This window comes from Misgurnus anguillicaudatus, chromosome 18, assembly GCF_027580225.2.
Source record: "Misgurnus anguillicaudatus chromosome 18, ASM2758022v2, whole genome shotgun sequence".
In the NCBI taxonomy this organism is placed as follows: Eukaryota; Metazoa; Chordata; class Actinopteri; order Cypriniformes; family Cobitidae; genus Misgurnus; species Misgurnus anguillicaudatus.
Window position 1 is genome coordinate 38,441,719 of NC_073354.2, and position 16,741 is coordinate 38,458,459.

Genomic DNA, 16,741 nt, shown 5'->3' on the forward strand with positions numbered 1-16,741 from the left:
AACATGTGATCTTTCACTGATCGCTGTCTATAACTGTAAATGATCTCCACTTACCAGACCACGACACGTTAAATACAGTCAGTTAGTAAGAGATGGTGTATTTTTAAATGATAAATCATAATAAATCACACAGTTCGCCTTTAATGATGGCTCATATTGTATGTATTTGTCCTGGGATTTGTTCACAATGATGTATTAAGTTAACCCACTGGTTATACTGTTCCTGCAGTATTTGTGCTGTACATAGCCAGGTTTTAGTATGATAGATGAAGTATGCAGTCAAGGCACACAGATTAGGGCACTACTAAATACTGTACAGTATATACTATTATACGTGTAGCAATAAAAATGCTAGATTTAAATCTTAATTTATTATATCCTAGCTTACTGTTTGTTTAGATTTAGGGCAGTCAGAATGGCCGGTCTAGTGCCGCCTCCCAGTAAAAAGAGCCAATCGCCAACCGTTAAAGAATGGATTCTTTTAATGCTGCTTCCCCACCAAACGCGAAACATTGCGTTCGTCACTCTAAATTATTTGCGTGATTTAACTTTGTGTTATGCAAATTATTTGCTTAAGTTGAATATTTTCATCTAGTGCAAGGACGCGTTTGAGGCGATTAGCGCATGTTTTCGCAGCAATCACGCTGCCCAATTAGCTTTATTTGCATCGCCCCCCTCGAGTTTGCGTCTATTCGTGTCTTTGCATTTACTTTGTATGTAATCTACTCGGGCAAAACATTTCATTTGTGTTCGGTGCGTATGCCCCATAAAAGACAGACTTTTTCGCATGTGCAAAATCGCAAATATGGCGGCTCAGTGACGTGACTTTCTTAAGGACTTTAATAATAACTAGACATGCATCATAGTGAGATCAGTCAACAATGTACAGTAGCATACTAATATTTAAAATTATTTATAGTAGGGCTGTTTGATTGTTTTTGTAATTGTTTGAATCAAAAAATAAAATAAAAAAACGGTTAATTGCACAGCCCTAATTAATCATTTATAGCTTGTAGTGTTTTATTATTGTTTTCTAATTCATTTTTATCAAAGATATTGGATATAACAAGATTGAGCAGTGCTATTACTATGAATACATGACAATGCAACACTCAATATTACTGCTCTGGTGACGGAAGTCCCGCCTTCCAGTTAAAGGTGTAGTGTGTACATTTTAGCGGCATCTAGTGGTGTAGTTGCGAATTGCAACTAACGGCTCAGTCCACTGCTCACCCTTTGCTTTAGAAACGCAAATAGAAGCTACGGTAGCCACCACCGGAAAAACATGTCATCGTCGGAGGCAACTTGGGGAAACATGGCAGCACAAAATGGCGACTTCCACGTAAAGGGGACCCTCTGTGTATGTAGATAAAAACGTCTCATTCTAAGGTAATAAAAACATAACGGTTCATTATAAAAGGGGTTTATACACCCCTGATAATATAGTTTTGTATATAATTTTGCATTTCTGTCAAGAGATCCTTCTAAAAATTACACAATGCACCTTTAAATAAACCCATCATCATTCGATAACGATTATCTGGGGGACGGGCTCTGTATAGAATCATGCGAGGCACTTGTAGCTGAAATGACCTCGATAAATGTGTTTTATAGCGCAATTTAAGAAAAATAAGTTATGTCACAAGCTGTGTCCAAAACCGCTCCCTATCCGCTATATAGTGCACTATATCGGGTGTCGGCCATTTTGTAGTGTTGTCCGAAACCTGAGTGAACAACTTCATTCGCTACATTTGTACACTTCTTTTTACCCACAATGCACTCTGATTTTGAGGGTACATTCGATGTACACTCGCTCACTCATATTTCCCATGATGCAACGGGAGACAAACGCGTAACTGGAATCAGCTAAAGGATATTCTTGTTGTCATTTATTTTCTGCTTTTTAAAATAAAAAAATAATTGCGATATATCGCAATCTAATACACATTTTTATAAATATGTCAAGCGGTTGTTTTGTTCTCTTTATTATTAACTAATACAATAAACATGACAAACAGTAAGAAAGTAGACTTTACCGTTTCACAGTGCAATCCATAAAGCCCTCTGATGCATGGTATTATTTACGTCAGTGTCCGAAATCGCTCACTCATTTTCGTTCCCTTCATCCCCATATAGTAGACTCAATTGTCCTTTGCTATATAGGGAATAGTGAATGAGTGAACGAGGGAGTGGTTTTGGATGCAGCTACAGTTTAATTTTTGGTAGTTAAGCACGCGATTTTAAAGATATCTGTCTTTCTCCGTTAGATAGGACTTTAGTCTTGCATGACTGAAGTAACAGCCTAGAGGTGTTGGAAACATTGCCGCCAAGTGGCGCGACTTTCCCAAAGGGACTTTGATTTTCAGCACTATGCAGTATACGGCACTGTGTAGTGTATTTCATTGCAGACTCATTTGGTGTATCTGTGGTCTCCAGACGATTGACTCGTGAGCACTTCTCTTATGAATAGACATTGATACACATCTGAAGATCCATTAGGTGTGCACTCTCAACATATTGAAATTCTGCAGAGAGGAATCTGATCATATGCTTCAGCACATTCAGACGGATGATCCAGACGGATCAAATTACCCAGAATCCCCTCTGACCAGCTTCCCAAAAATGCTTTCAACAGGATTTGAGCGATCAGGTTATTCAGGATTAGAGCAGATTAGATCTGATTATGGGATCTGAAGAAATTTACTATGGGATTTAAAGGGATTGATGATCACACACAAACATGCAAACGCACACACAAATACACAATAAAATCACTCAATGGCGAACACTATAATAAAGTCATAACTGCAACATTCTTCATCATGTCTTTGTTTCATAAACATCAAAAGCCTAAATGTATGTGATGAGGTTAATAATAATAATAAAATTTATTAATAAATAGCCTTTATACACAATGTGAGTTCAACAAGATGTGTTGTTGTCATCTGTTTGCATGCATGCTCACCAAAGTGAATTGTTGTGTGTGTTTAGGTTGGAATGGGTGGAGATCATCGAGCCGCGGACTCGAGAGCGAATGTATGCCAACCTGTTGACGGGCGAGTGCGTGTGGGACGCCCCGGCCGGTGTCCGGATCAAGCGCAGCGGACAGGACCAGTGGTGGGAGCTTTTCGACTCGAAAACGTCCAGATTCTACTACTACAACGCTTCTACCCAACGCACCGTTTGGCACCGCCCCCACAGCTGTGACATCATTCCCCTCGCCAAGCTCCAAACCCTGAAGCAGAACACCAACACGACTCCGCCCCCTATTGCTACGACAACCAGCGCTTCTGCTGACAGCAGCCCCGCCCGCAGCGCCGTCAGCACGACATCGTCGCAGGACCAGGAGGAGAAAACATCAGCCAATGAGGAGGGAGAAAGGTGAGCGAGGATGCAAACATCACTCATGATGTCACACTGGACGTCCATGTTTTTTCAGATTCAAGACACATACAGTTGTACAGTGAGGAAAATAAGTATTTGAACACCCTGCTATTTTGCAAGTTCTCCCACTTAGAAATCATGGAGGGGTCTGAAATTGTCATCGTAGGTGCATTTCTACTGTGAGAGACATAATCTAAAAAAAATCCAGAAATCACAATGTATGATTTTGTAACTATTTATTTGTATGAAACAGCTGCAAATAAGTATTTGAACACCTGAGAAAATTTTAATATTTGGTATAGTCAGTATCCTTTGTTTGCAAATACACAGGTCAAACGTTTCCTTTAGTTTTTCACCAGGTTTGCACACACTCCAGGAGGGATTTTGGCCTGTCACTGAGAAACACGGAGTTTGAGCGTCCTTCAAAGATTCTCTATTGGGTTTAGGTATGGAGACTGGCTAGGCCACGCCAGAACCTTGATATGCTTCTTACAGAGTCACTCCTTTGATATCTTGGCTGTGTGCTTTGGGTCATTGTCATGTTGGAAGACCCAGTCTTGACCCATCTTCAATGCTCTAACTGAGGGAAGGAGGTTGTTCCCCAAAATCTCGCAATACATGACCCCGGTCATCCTTAATACAGTGCAGTTGCCCTGTCCCATGTGCTGAAAAACACTCCCAAAAAAACATGATGCTACCACCCCCATGCTTCACAGTAGGGATGTTATTCTTGGGATGGTACTCATCATTCTTCTTCCTCCAAACACGTTTAGTGGAATTATGACCAAAAAGTTCTATTTTGGTCTCATCTGACCACATGACTTTCTCCCATGACTCCTCTGGATCATCCAAATGGTCATTGGCAAATTTAAGACGGCCCTGGACATGTGCTGGTTTAAGCAGGGGAACCTGCCGTGCCATGCATGATTTCAAACCATGATGTCTTAATGTATTACCAACAGTAACCTTGGAAACGGTGGTCCCAGCTTTTTTCAGGTCATTGACCAGCTCCTCCCGTGTAGTTCTGCATGGAGCCCCAGTCCAAGGGAGATTGACAGTCATGTTTAGCTTCTTACATTTTCTAATAATTGCTCCAACAGTGGACCTTTTTTCACCAAGCTGCTTGGCAATTTTCCTGTAGCCCTTTCCAGCCTTGTGGAGGTGTACAATTTTGTCTCTAGTGTCTTAGGACAGCTCTTTGGTCTTGGCCATGTTAGTAGTTGGATTCTTACTGATTGTATGGGGTGGACAGGTGTCTTTATGCAGCTAACGACATCAAACAGGTGCATCTAATTTAGGATAATAAATGGAGTGGAGGTGGACATTTTAAAGGCAGACTAACAGGTCTTTGAGGGTCAGAATTCTAGTTGATAGACAGGTGTTTAAATACTTATTTGCAGCTGTATCATACAAATAAATAGTTTAAAAAAATGGATTCTGGATTTTTTTAGATTATATCTCTCACAGTGGACATGCACCTACGATGACAGTTTCAGACCCCAAATACTTATTTTCCTCACTGTATAAGTATACAGCATATAGTTCTAGTGAGAGAGCACATTGAGGTTTAGTCCATAGAGACTGTTTAACATAGGCAGGGGTCTTTGGTTGGTTGTGTGTTATATTTGTTTAGTTAGATCATCGCTGTACGTTAAGTGCTTTTGACTGTACCAGAGATAAATGGATTTTTCTTTGACATTTGTCTAGTATGTGTGCTGCCCTGGGTATGTGATTTTTCACAACAGTGCGATCTGTAAGTCGCTTTGGATAAATGCATTAATGTAAATGTATTATTTCTAGGAGGATAAGTGGACTGCGCTCACTGAATTAAACATGCAACACACGTACGTGGCAACACTGCAGCATATTACTGTCTGAAACATTTATTGTTGCATAATTCATTGTTTAACATACTAGTTTTGATAAAGAGCAACCAGTATGTAGTATGTTGGTATTGTCTTTGTAAGATTTTAGGACACAGTCATGGACATCTGCACGCTTCACATCTGACGGCCTGATGCGTAACAGTGCCGATTCAAAAACTTTGTCATACGATAATGTATGAAATGAAGAAAACACTTGAGAATACAGACAGCGCACCGCAACGCAACACTGCAGGCTTCAGCATTTAAAATTCAACCAGTGTCAGTTACGTCCCACGGGAACACGGCAAAGAGAAACGGAGCGTCGTGAAATGATTTCATGTGACAGAGGAGGAGGAGGCTGCAATGAGAGGAAAAACGCAGAGAATGTGTAAATTGATTTAAAGGTCGGATATCCATGAATAATTAATATCCAGAAGAAAAACACAGCTCAGTTTGTAGTGGGTTTCTTGCTAGAGAGAGAGAGAGAGAGAGAGAGAGAGAGAGAGAGACAACAATACATGATCATGGGGTCACCACTTGATGTCCACTGTAAAATTTGGTTTCTGAAGCAAAGCAAGTTGAGAAATACAAAACTGTTTAATTTCGTTGTCATGGAGCCAAAATTTGTCTTTGTTTTATTAAAAATAATCCAAAATGCAATTTCATGGTCAGAGAGAGAGAGAAAGAGTGAGAGAGAGAAAGTGAGTTTCTTGTGTTTGGAGTTTTAATCCGGCTACTAAAGGAACACACACAGACACACAAACACACACATTTAGTTTGGTCATGGGGATGTTTCAGAAGGTCGTGGTGGCCAAGAGCTTAATTGATTTTACACACTACTTTCTCTTCAACTCTCAAAGGCTTTTCCAGTAAACTCGCAGACCTCTTCGATCCTAAAAACGGCTCCTTGAGGGATGTTTTTAAACTAACAATAACTTTGTTGATAGAATTGCTTTAGCGCCGTTTCTTTCTCAGACACGGTTGATGGATGAAATCATGTCTTGTTAAGATGAGCTGTGTTGTATTACAATACACTTCTAATGGGCTTTATCCAACATCGTTTTTAACTAAAAATGTGGACATTTTTATGTGCTTTGACAGTATATTTACTAGGGCCGGGACTCGATTAAAAAAAAAATCTAATTAATTAGAGGCTTTGTAATTAATTAATCGAAATTAATCGCATTTTATTCACATATAAATATTTGACCTGAGAACATTGAGAAGTTATTTTTTTCACATGGATTTTTAGTATACCATGAATAATGACTGAATAAATAAGCTTAAGCAACAAAATATTGTTTATTTTTGTTCAACCAACTCGTTGTACTCGGAGTCGGGCTAACGTCCACGCTAGCTGCTAACGTTATATGTTTTGCATTAAGATGATACTTGAGGCTGCGGTGATATGCAAATTCCTTGTTGCATAGCTTACACACAACCATGCTCTTATCGACGCTTCCATCCGTTCGTTCTTTATAAAAAAGTTCCCATCCACGGGGCCAACCAAAGCGATCTCATGAGCTTCTTCGTTCATGTTCACTGTGGTTTGTTGTTGTCTGAAGTCATGATGAACGCTAGTTGGTGCTCCAGTATATTCGGTCCGCCGAAACTCATCCAATGAGATGTTCCGCGGTGCAAAAATAAGTGTGATTAAAATGCGTTAAAAATGTTTAACGCGTTATTTTTTGTGTAATTAATTAATCTTAATTAACGCGTTAAAGTCCCGGCCCTAATATTTACATTAGCCTGGCTAACATCAGACCAGTCTCATAGAGAATGAGACGTGGTCTGGGAACCACATGCTCATTTTCTCATATTTGAGGCGTGTTTTACGAATGCCCAGAGCCGTTTATTGGGCACTACGAAAGTACGAATGTCTATCAAATGCATCTGTACGTAGCTCATAGCCAATCGTTTCAATTATCCCAGAGCGACATAAATTCAAACGTAAACAACTTTTATCGGGTACACATAGCTGAAATCTGCTGCCGTGTTGGATAAACAAAACTGCTTCGATGTGTCGCATAGACGTTGTCATTGTCTTGCTGCCCCCTCCCCATTTTGTGATCGGTTTCCTATTTCAGGGGAAAATAGGTCCATGGTTTCCATGCTAGACTTGCAGCATGAATAAATTTGCGCGCAAGGCAGCATGGGGAATCCCAGCCTACATTTACATAATAATAACAGCATTTTTAGGATCTGAAAAAGTTTTAAAACAGATATCAAAGTGCAAGTTTCTGAAACGATACCATTATGGGGCGTACACACCAAACGCAAAGCATCGCAATTCTTGCTCTAGATTACTCGCGGTATTTAACTTTGTGTCATGTACATTTTTTGCTTGAGTTTAATTTTTTTTAACTTGCGTGAAGATGGGTTTGAGGGGGAATAGTGTGTGTTTTCGCGGCAATTGCGGCATTCAATTTGCATCATTCACAGCGCAAGTTTGCGTCTAATTGCGTCTTTGCATTGACTTTGTATTAAATCTACTAACGCAAATTTTGCGTTTGGTGTGTACGCCCCATAATTGTTTCAGTGCAAACTACTAAACTGCAAATAAAAAAACTGTTTTGTCATCCGTACGCATTTACATTTATGTAAAAAAATAAATTTTAAGTCAGTTTTATAAATCTATGTAAACAGGGATTATTTTAATGTTTTCTGTTTTCAGTGCGTCATTTTTGTGTAAATGTACCCTAAATGATCAGACTTACTGTTTTTTACTCAAAATCATGTGGTTGATTTCACAAATCAAGTCAAGTTAAGAGTTTTTAAAGTTAAAGTATAACCTGCTGTTCTGTGTGCTATTGTTAAGTTAAATAACTTGCCTTTCCAGATTAAATGTCTGTTCTTTGCCTTGGATTTTGTGAAATCCTTTTCTACGACGTATAGTTATATATGTTTTTTCCTCTTTAAAAACGCATTTTTGACTGATGCGACTTATACTCCGGGGCGACTTATAGTCCAGAAAATATGGTATATGGTATCATCATAGTATCAAGATTTTATTTAGAAAGATCAAGAAAAATTTGAATATATATGATATAATACTATTTAATAAATAAAGACAACCTGTTTTATCTTGTCTTGCTCAGGTTCAGGTGGGGTACCGGGACCAGAGAAAGGATGCTCATCAAGGTATCAGATCGGGAACCCAGTTTTTTATCGCAGGGAAACGGATATTCTAGTTCTCCACGTTCCAGGCGATCGTCCAACAACGCTACTTCAGACCCTGAAGCCACGCCCCATCCCCTGTCTGACCTCCCCCAATCACAATCTCCATTCCTTAAGAGGGCAGAGTTGAGCGGCACTCAGCGTCGTTGCTCCGGGGATTCCCAGCCTTCATCTCCTCGCTATGCTTACGAGCCTCCTCTCTACGAGGAGCCGCCCTCGGAATACCAGTCCCCACCTATTTATGAGGAACCACCTACAGACATGCATTGCGAACCTGCTTTTTATGGCACAGATAGATCACCGGTTCGAAAACCAAGTCTTTACCACTCCCCCAAACAAAGCCCGTCTCCTTATGGGCAACTAGTTTTGACGAGACAGCGGAGCGCTACGCCTGAGAAGACCGCCAATCAGAGCGATCGAGACTACAGCTCTGCGGGGCGGGACTATAGCTCCAGTGGGCGGGATTATAGCTCTGCTATTAGGGATTACAGCTCCGCTGGGCGGGATTACAACTCTAGCGGGCGGGAATATAGCGCAGCAGGACGGGAATATGTAAAGCAGCTAGTTTATGTTGAGCAGTCAGGCTCCTCCCCTCGGTTTAGGACCACAGAGCGTCTGCTGAGCTACGGGACGACTAGCTCGAACAGCTTGTCGGCTGGAATGTGTTACGGCGGCTCCTTTACGCTGCAGCACAGTCACGACCACAACGGCGGCAATCGAAAACGTAAGAACCGCAAGCCTTCTCTTCCCGGAGGCGAAGGGGAAAGCATGGGAACTGGGCTTGGGGCAATGATAACTCAAGCTCGATTGGCCTGGGAGGCTCAGCAGTTATTACATCAACGAGGGGGTGTGTCCTCCGACCAGGGAGGGAAAGATGGGTATGAAAGCGACGGGGCCACGCCCCTGCCTCTTCCCGGTCCGGTTGTGCGGGCGTTCAGCGAAGACGAGGCCCTTGCCCAACAAGATGCCCACTGGAAACGCGCCACATTGGACAGACTGGCGTTTCCACAGGCACTGTTAGAAAAGAGTTTATCTGTGCAAACTAACCTGGCATCACCTGAACCATACCTCCATCCCTCGCAGGTAATTCACAAAGACATGCATGTTAAGAAAAGTACCATAATCCTCCAATTCACTGCAATGAATGATTCTCAAATCATGCACTCACATTTTTATAGGCAAGTGCCAGAAACTGTAAAAATATGCTTGGTTAATTACAGGATATTAATTAACAATGTCAATGTTACTCATATTTTCCGTGGACTGAATCTAATGTGGAAGAGTTTTCTAAGTAGATACAGCATCAAAGTAAGGGTGTGTGCACACCAAAAGCGAATTGAATTATTTGTGCGAGTGACGTGAAAAACAAGTAATCCCGCGAGTAATATAGTGAGTAACGCAATGCCCATATTCACTTTGCTTTTGGTGTGCACACAAGTTTTTATCACAGTATATTATTATAGAGTACTAATTTTTAACAATAAAGGTTTAGAGTTTTTTTGAATACGTAGTGAACTAGAACTCTCAGATGGGATTTTGTGGGCAGCGTTTGCTTCTTTCAGTCCAATATAATGAGCATTTAAATGTCCCGTCACCCCGCTGCCAGTCGGGTTAATGAGGATGGCTGACCTTAGACGATGTTACCTAACCAATAATGTAGATGTTCTGGGTATTTGTGGCCATTTGTTTTTGTTTCTGAGGGAATTCATCAGGTTCTGCTCTATTTGTTGATGATAATAATGGTGTAGAAACCAGATACACAAACTCTTCTCATATGAGAAAGAGGTGTGCTGTTATATAAGTGATCAGACTCATTATTAACCTGTAGATTTGCATTGCAGGAGTATCAGTATATTATAGAGCCAGAGTTGGGCTCTTTCCAATTGGGACAGTAAGCAACATCTCTGTAAACCTTGGCAACAACATGACAACGTCTAAATAAATCAATGTATGGATTGAATGCGCTGCAAGTCATTTTGGATAAAAGTGTCTGCCAAAAACATAAATGTGAAATGTAATCTTGGCTACCACTCACAACAATTATGGCGAACAAGCTCAGCTCATGTTTATACTATTGTCAATGTCAGTTTAATTTGCAGTATATACACAGCATTTAAAGGCAACAGTTGTCGATCAACCCGCTGTACAATGAATAATAAATTCATCAAATAAATCATAAAACCATGCCCAGCTTTACAGTAGATCAACTTTGATTATACTCTTTAAAAAGTGCTGGGTTATTATTTTCAACTGAGCGTTGGGTTAAAAAGGCACAAAACCAACCCATTGGGTTGTAATATAACCTGTGCTGGGTTGGTTTTGGTTGCTTTAACCCTTCGTTGGATCCTTAATAATAATTTCCTGGGCTAACCGTTCTGTCCACACTCAGCGCTGATCACCCAGAGCTGAAAACACTCAGCTGGTCAATGTCACTTCTCAGCGGCCGTCCAATCACAGTGGAGGAGGGGCGGGACAAATATCACAACAACCAACCGGTGCATTGTAGGGCTGTAATGATAAATTGCGTGTCCCATTAAAAATACCTGTCTAAAATCGATTCTGAATCGTAAGGCGTACTACGGCGTTTCGGTCAGTAAGGAGTCCTTATCAATCTAAAATGAGTCTGAGTCTGAGTCGTTTATAACGTGCATATAAAAAAGCAACACTTGTTAAACAAAATCATTCAAAATATTATTTATTATCATGAAAATACCTGAAACAATTTAAAGAACGGCGATATAAGGTAATTCTTCTGTGGCACAAAGGGAGTTTCTGCACGAGAGCGCCCTCTGGCTTTTGGATGTTTCACCGTAATTCATTCAAATTCATTCATTGAGAAAACGCGCATTTGCACGTTTAATTGTTACAGACTGATAAACAAAGCAGAAGTATCATAGCAATCAAAACACTTAGCTGAAAAAACCCTGGCAAGCGCCTACAGTTCGCCTGGCATTTTGAGCCGCGTTTAAACGCTTTGGTGTAAACGCCCCCTGAGCTAAAGAGTAAAGGTGTGTTGTTAAATTTGATTTAAAATAATGTGAGAGCGGTTCTAATAAAATCTATTAAAATATTTCAAATCGTATTCAGGACATACGTGGAAGTGTCATGTAAAATATTATGGTATATGAATATGGCATTGGCAATCATTTAGATATATCCTAAAGTAGCACCATCATTCATTTATAAAGGTGAAAGATCTTCAGAGCTAATACATTGAGATAAAGTGCTGATATCTGGGTGTGAGTATCTCTGGTCTTAGTGTGTAAATCATGATGTCACTCCATTTCCAGAAACACATAAAAGCTTCAGCATATCTCTGTGGTCGTCTGTGGACATTCATACAGAAACACGCCCTGCTGTTAGCACATGAATATTTCACCATGTGCAGTTTTAAGAGTCTTATGTAAGTTCTCATGTTAGGAACTCTGATGTTCTGCTAAACATCAACAACATTTACTGCAAACATCTCACCAAAAACACACCTGGCTCATTTATTTACCCCAAATTTAAAGAAAAAATACATGCATATTAATAATTGGATAATACTTTACTTGAAGGGGTGTTCATAAGACTGACATGACACGTGCTATAAACATGAAGGATATTTTATGCATGTTTATGACAACTTTCATTAAGTGTCATTTGTTAAATTATGTCATTTTTAATGCAAAGATAACATTGTTTGAGATGTCTTTGTTATGACAACTTGACTTTACCAATGCAACATAACTAGGGCTGTCACGGTTATGGAATTTGCATGACGGTTAATTGTTTACTAAATTGTGATGATTAATTGCTTGTTTATTATTTTTTTGTTTATGAAATAATTTTCACAGATTGTTCTGATTTATTTAAATTAAATCTTTTGCAAGGTTTATCTGGCAGTAAATATTTATACACATATCACATTTTTAAAAGTAATCTGATATACAGGCGCTGCAGCTGCAGCTCCCCCTTGTGTTTTTTAAAGAGATGTGCAATCATCGCGGTGATCTTAAATCATCGCGATGACGTCAAACAATTGCGATGAGACGATTATTTAATCATTGTGACAACCCTAAACATACCTGACAACTTTTTATCATTAAGTGTTAATACTCGGTCAAATAGTTTTATAAAAAACATCATAAACATTCTTCAGTTCATAATGTTTTTTTAAGTTTCCTCCATGTAATTAAGAAATAAAATCAATCATCCAATAATAATAATAATTTAAATTAATGATATTTTATTGCATTTGGTGAACGATTCACCTAAAATTAAATGAAAACTGTACAATAATGGGTTAAGCCATGCAGCATTGGATTCATAAAACCAGTTAATTACATTAAATTAAATTAATTAAATGTTTTGTTTTTTTTTTGTTCTATTTCAGAAAAGTTAAGGAATTTTGTTGAGGTATTTAAAATTATTTGACACAATATTAACCCCTAATGACATTTTAATGACAGTTTAATGTAATGTTAACCCATTAAGCTAGGTAGTTTCTTATGTTTGATCATTATTCTGCTATGTCATGTTTATGACAGATTTATGACAAGTTATGGTGTATTGGTTAATGTCAGGTTGTCATAACAAGGAAGATTCGGATAATGTCGTCTTTGTATTGGGGATGACATAATTGAGCGAATGACACTCGATGAACACTCTTATGAACATCCCTTTGAAGTAAAGTGTTACCAATAATTTTTATATTATATTTTTTGTTTTGACATGCATGACATGCATACTACTGTAATTCTTATTATTGTAATGCATTCATATGTTTTACAATACCATACCGTGTTTGTAATTATGATAGTTTGAATGATGATTCTCATTACTGTAATATAGTCATTGTTATTAAACACAATTACAGTATTTATAAAAATAATAAACTAAAACTACCACAGTGTGTACTTTACAGTTTAATCAATAATACGGCATTATTGTGTTTTAATTGCATTACAGCATTGAGCATTGAAAAATCAATTAAAGATTTAATTATCTTTATGAAAACTATCATTTCTTATTACTTTTGAATTATCACAAGATCATGTTATTGACACATTCATACAACAGCAAGAAAATCCACAGAGTAAATTATGCACCGATGCTGAACACTGCAAAAAAATACTTTTTTTGTATTGTTTTAAGTACTAATCAATGTCTTAAAGTTCTTAAATTAAGTTCTTAAATTAATTTGTGTCCCGCACATGCAGACTTTTGGGATTTTAGCTTATTCACCGTATCCCCCATAAATAGCCTTTTCATCTCTGTGCGTCCCATAACTCTGTCTGACGCACCCACCGCTAGCCTAGCTCAGCACAAATACTGGAAGTAAACTTGTACCGGCTGTGACTATTCAAATCACAACATATAAATAGAAAAATGTTGGCGTTATTTTGTCACTTTTTGGGAGCAGTATGCTAGCTGGAGCTATTTACTTCCGGTCTTTTTGCTGAGCTGGGCTGGCGGTGGGTGCGTCAGACGGAGTTGCGGCACGCGCAGAGATGATAAAGGTGTGTGTGGACTTGTCTAACTCTGGGGGATAGGGTGAATAAGCTAAAGACCCAAAAAGTTGGCTTGTTTCTATAAAAACTTGATCCATTTGGATAATCCAGCACTGTTTATCAGCGTGATCCCTGGGAATTGAACCCATGACCTTTGCACTGCCAACACAATGCTCTACCCAATGAGCTATTTTTATTGATCATTTACATTTACGCATTTGGCATTTTCGCATTATACATTTTTATCAGCATGTGTATCAAACCCATAACCATTTATTTGTGCTGCCAACACAATGCTCTACCACTGAGTTTTACATGACAGGAAACCTTCATTAAACATTTGGTGTAAAAAAAGTGTAGTAAGGAGGAGGTTCAGCTTGGGGTTAAATGAAAAACTTATGGGTCGTCTTTCCATCTCTTAATTTCCCAGATCCGGATGAATTTGTATTTGGAAAAGCCAACAGACGCCTTTAAAACCACAATGTCTATTGGCAGCTGTTTCAAGGGTCTGCTGTTCATAATGATACGATCACAGTCTCATGAGAGTCATTGGGTCAGATAATAACTCTGAGTGATCAAATGAGCTGCGTTTTTCTGAACCCAACAATATAAAGCCATTATTCTCTCATTAACCCATATACTTTACACACCGCTGAAGTCAAACATCCATAACCTCTCCAATCACCAGATCTCAACTTTATTAAACCGTTTGTGGGACGTTCAAAGAACAGAAGATGTGTGCAGTGGTTAGCACAGCGATTGGTTCTGATAAGCTGTGGTGCTCATGCGAGAGGCAGAGGTTCAAGTTTGTCTTTGTGTCCTTGATAATTCAGCTGGTTTTATAAATGTATTGGGTTATTTTGTGTACATGCTTCTGTAACTTTGACTGACTTGTTTTTCAGCACTGATGTTGGAAAGCATTTCTGTTAGCGCATATGAAGCTAGTTGTGTTATTTAGTGATAGACCGATATATTGCTGTAGCCAATGTATGGGCCGATTTTTTTTTTTCATCATTAAACATCTGCTTATTTACTATAATTATATTTGTGTTATATCGGCCTCATATTGAGCAGTCGGACACATTTCCATCTCAATATTGGCACTGGCCATTAAAAAATAACTCATATCAAAGGACCACTGGTCTTATCACCTCAAGGTAGAGGTCTTCTTGGGTCCAAAGAAATGTACCCAAACCAAAATGACACAAATCACTTTTTACCCGAACCCGATGTGCATAAATATATATATTTTAAAGAAAGACCTGAGACAAACCCGAAAATTGTAGACCAGAGTCCGACCTGACCCAGTGGCAATTTTTTGAACCCAAAAGTAAACAGCACCAACTTTTAGACAGAAAGAAACCCCAGTGGCCTTGCATCCAATTTGGATCACTGCTCAATTTATTTCCCTTTATTATCTGACAACAACACCAAGGTAACCACTAAAATGTGCATTTAAAATTGATTAACATTGTCTGGATTAATAAAAAATTACCCACACGAGGGTGCAAGTGCTCTTGGCAAACAGAGGAGGGGTTGGAAAAGGACTTGATGCACGCATGCAAGATAGTTCAGGTCTTCTCGGGTCCCGACCCGTGTGTCCGAGGCACAAGTGAAACTTTTAGACCCAAACCTGCTCGGGTCGGACCTCTGGTTTTCGGATCTAAGTAGACCCGAGATGACCTCTACCTCCAGGGTTATTATGTGCAATTTTGTTCATTATTTTTGGGATGGACTTACTAACTTCCTTGACTTCCTCAGGTCCTGATCCAGATCAGTTTTTTTTATATCCGTACCTCCTGTTGTTCAACATCACTGTGTAATGTTTTTTTTTTTCAAAGTCGGAAGATCTGGGAGCGTGTTCTCAGTTTGAAGCCAGCCGGAACGCTCGAAACATGATGCCGAGTGCGAGCTGTGGCATTTTCCCTGAATTCACGCTTCGCAAACCGTCCTCGGAGACGGACATCGAGAACTGGGCCTCCAAACACTTTAACAAGCACACGCAGGTACCTGCTAATCCTTACACATAATAAATACATACAGTTCACCCAATGAGCTAACACCATCTCCTCTGTCTTCCAGGGTTTGTTCAGGAGAAAAGTCTCTATTGCTAACATGTTAGCCTGGAGCAGCGAGCCCATCAAGAAACCCATGATAGTGACCAACGACCGGACCGTCAAACGCGAAGCCGTGGATCTCTTTAAAATGATTCAGACGTACATGGGGGATCGGCGAGGGAAAGGTGACCCGCTGTCGGTGGCTCTGGAGGTGGCTGTGAGAGGATGGAGCTGTCAGGGTTTGAGAGATGAGCTTTATATCCAGCTGTGTCGTCAGACCACCGAGAACTTTCGCTATGACAGCCTTCAGAGGGGCTGGGAGCTCATGGCCATCTGTTTGGCTTTCTTCCCCCCAACCCCTCGCTTCCACAACTACCTGGAGGGCTACATCTATAGACACATGGATCCTCTGAATGACACCAAGGGTAGGTATAGTATTGGGTCACCTACACCTTGTCGTAAGTTTAGGGTAACATATGGAAAAGGAAATGGAATGGAATAACACAAACGGAACTATAAAAAAAGTTGGTATATTTTAGCATCTTTAAAGTAGCTATCCACTGATTTTAAACAGTATTGAAGAAGTTCAACGAGTTTTGGGCTCTGATTGGCTGCTTTCCTTTACTATTCAGTCCAAGTCATCAAATTTATAAAATATTGTTACAATTAAAATCTTTTACTGTGCGTTCCTACTAAGGTTGTGCCGATAGACGAAAGTATTGTGTTTTGGATTCTTGCGACTCTTGGACTTGGCCATCTTGGACTC

General features: G+C 39.5%; 1 protein-coding gene across 2 annotated transcripts in view; it reads left to right on the top strand.

Annotated features, from left to right (window-relative positions):
• Window positions 1–16,741, top strand: part of arhgap39 (Rho GTPase activating protein 39) — a 59,165-nt gene that overhangs the window by 26,495 nt on the left and 15,929 nt on the right. For both annotated transcript variants that reach the window (XM_055185645.2, XM_073856458.1), the window contains exons 2-5: window positions 2,992–3,381; window positions 8,348–9,509; window positions 15,760–15,924; window positions 16,001–16,400. In XM_055185645.2, coding sequence (XP_055041620.2) covers window positions 2,992–3,381; window positions 8,348–9,509; window positions 15,760–15,924; window positions 16,001–16,400 — 2,117 coding nt within the window. The remainder of the gene's footprint in view (window positions 1–2,991; window positions 3,382–8,347; window positions 9,510–15,759; window positions 15,925–16,000; window positions 16,401–16,741) is intronic.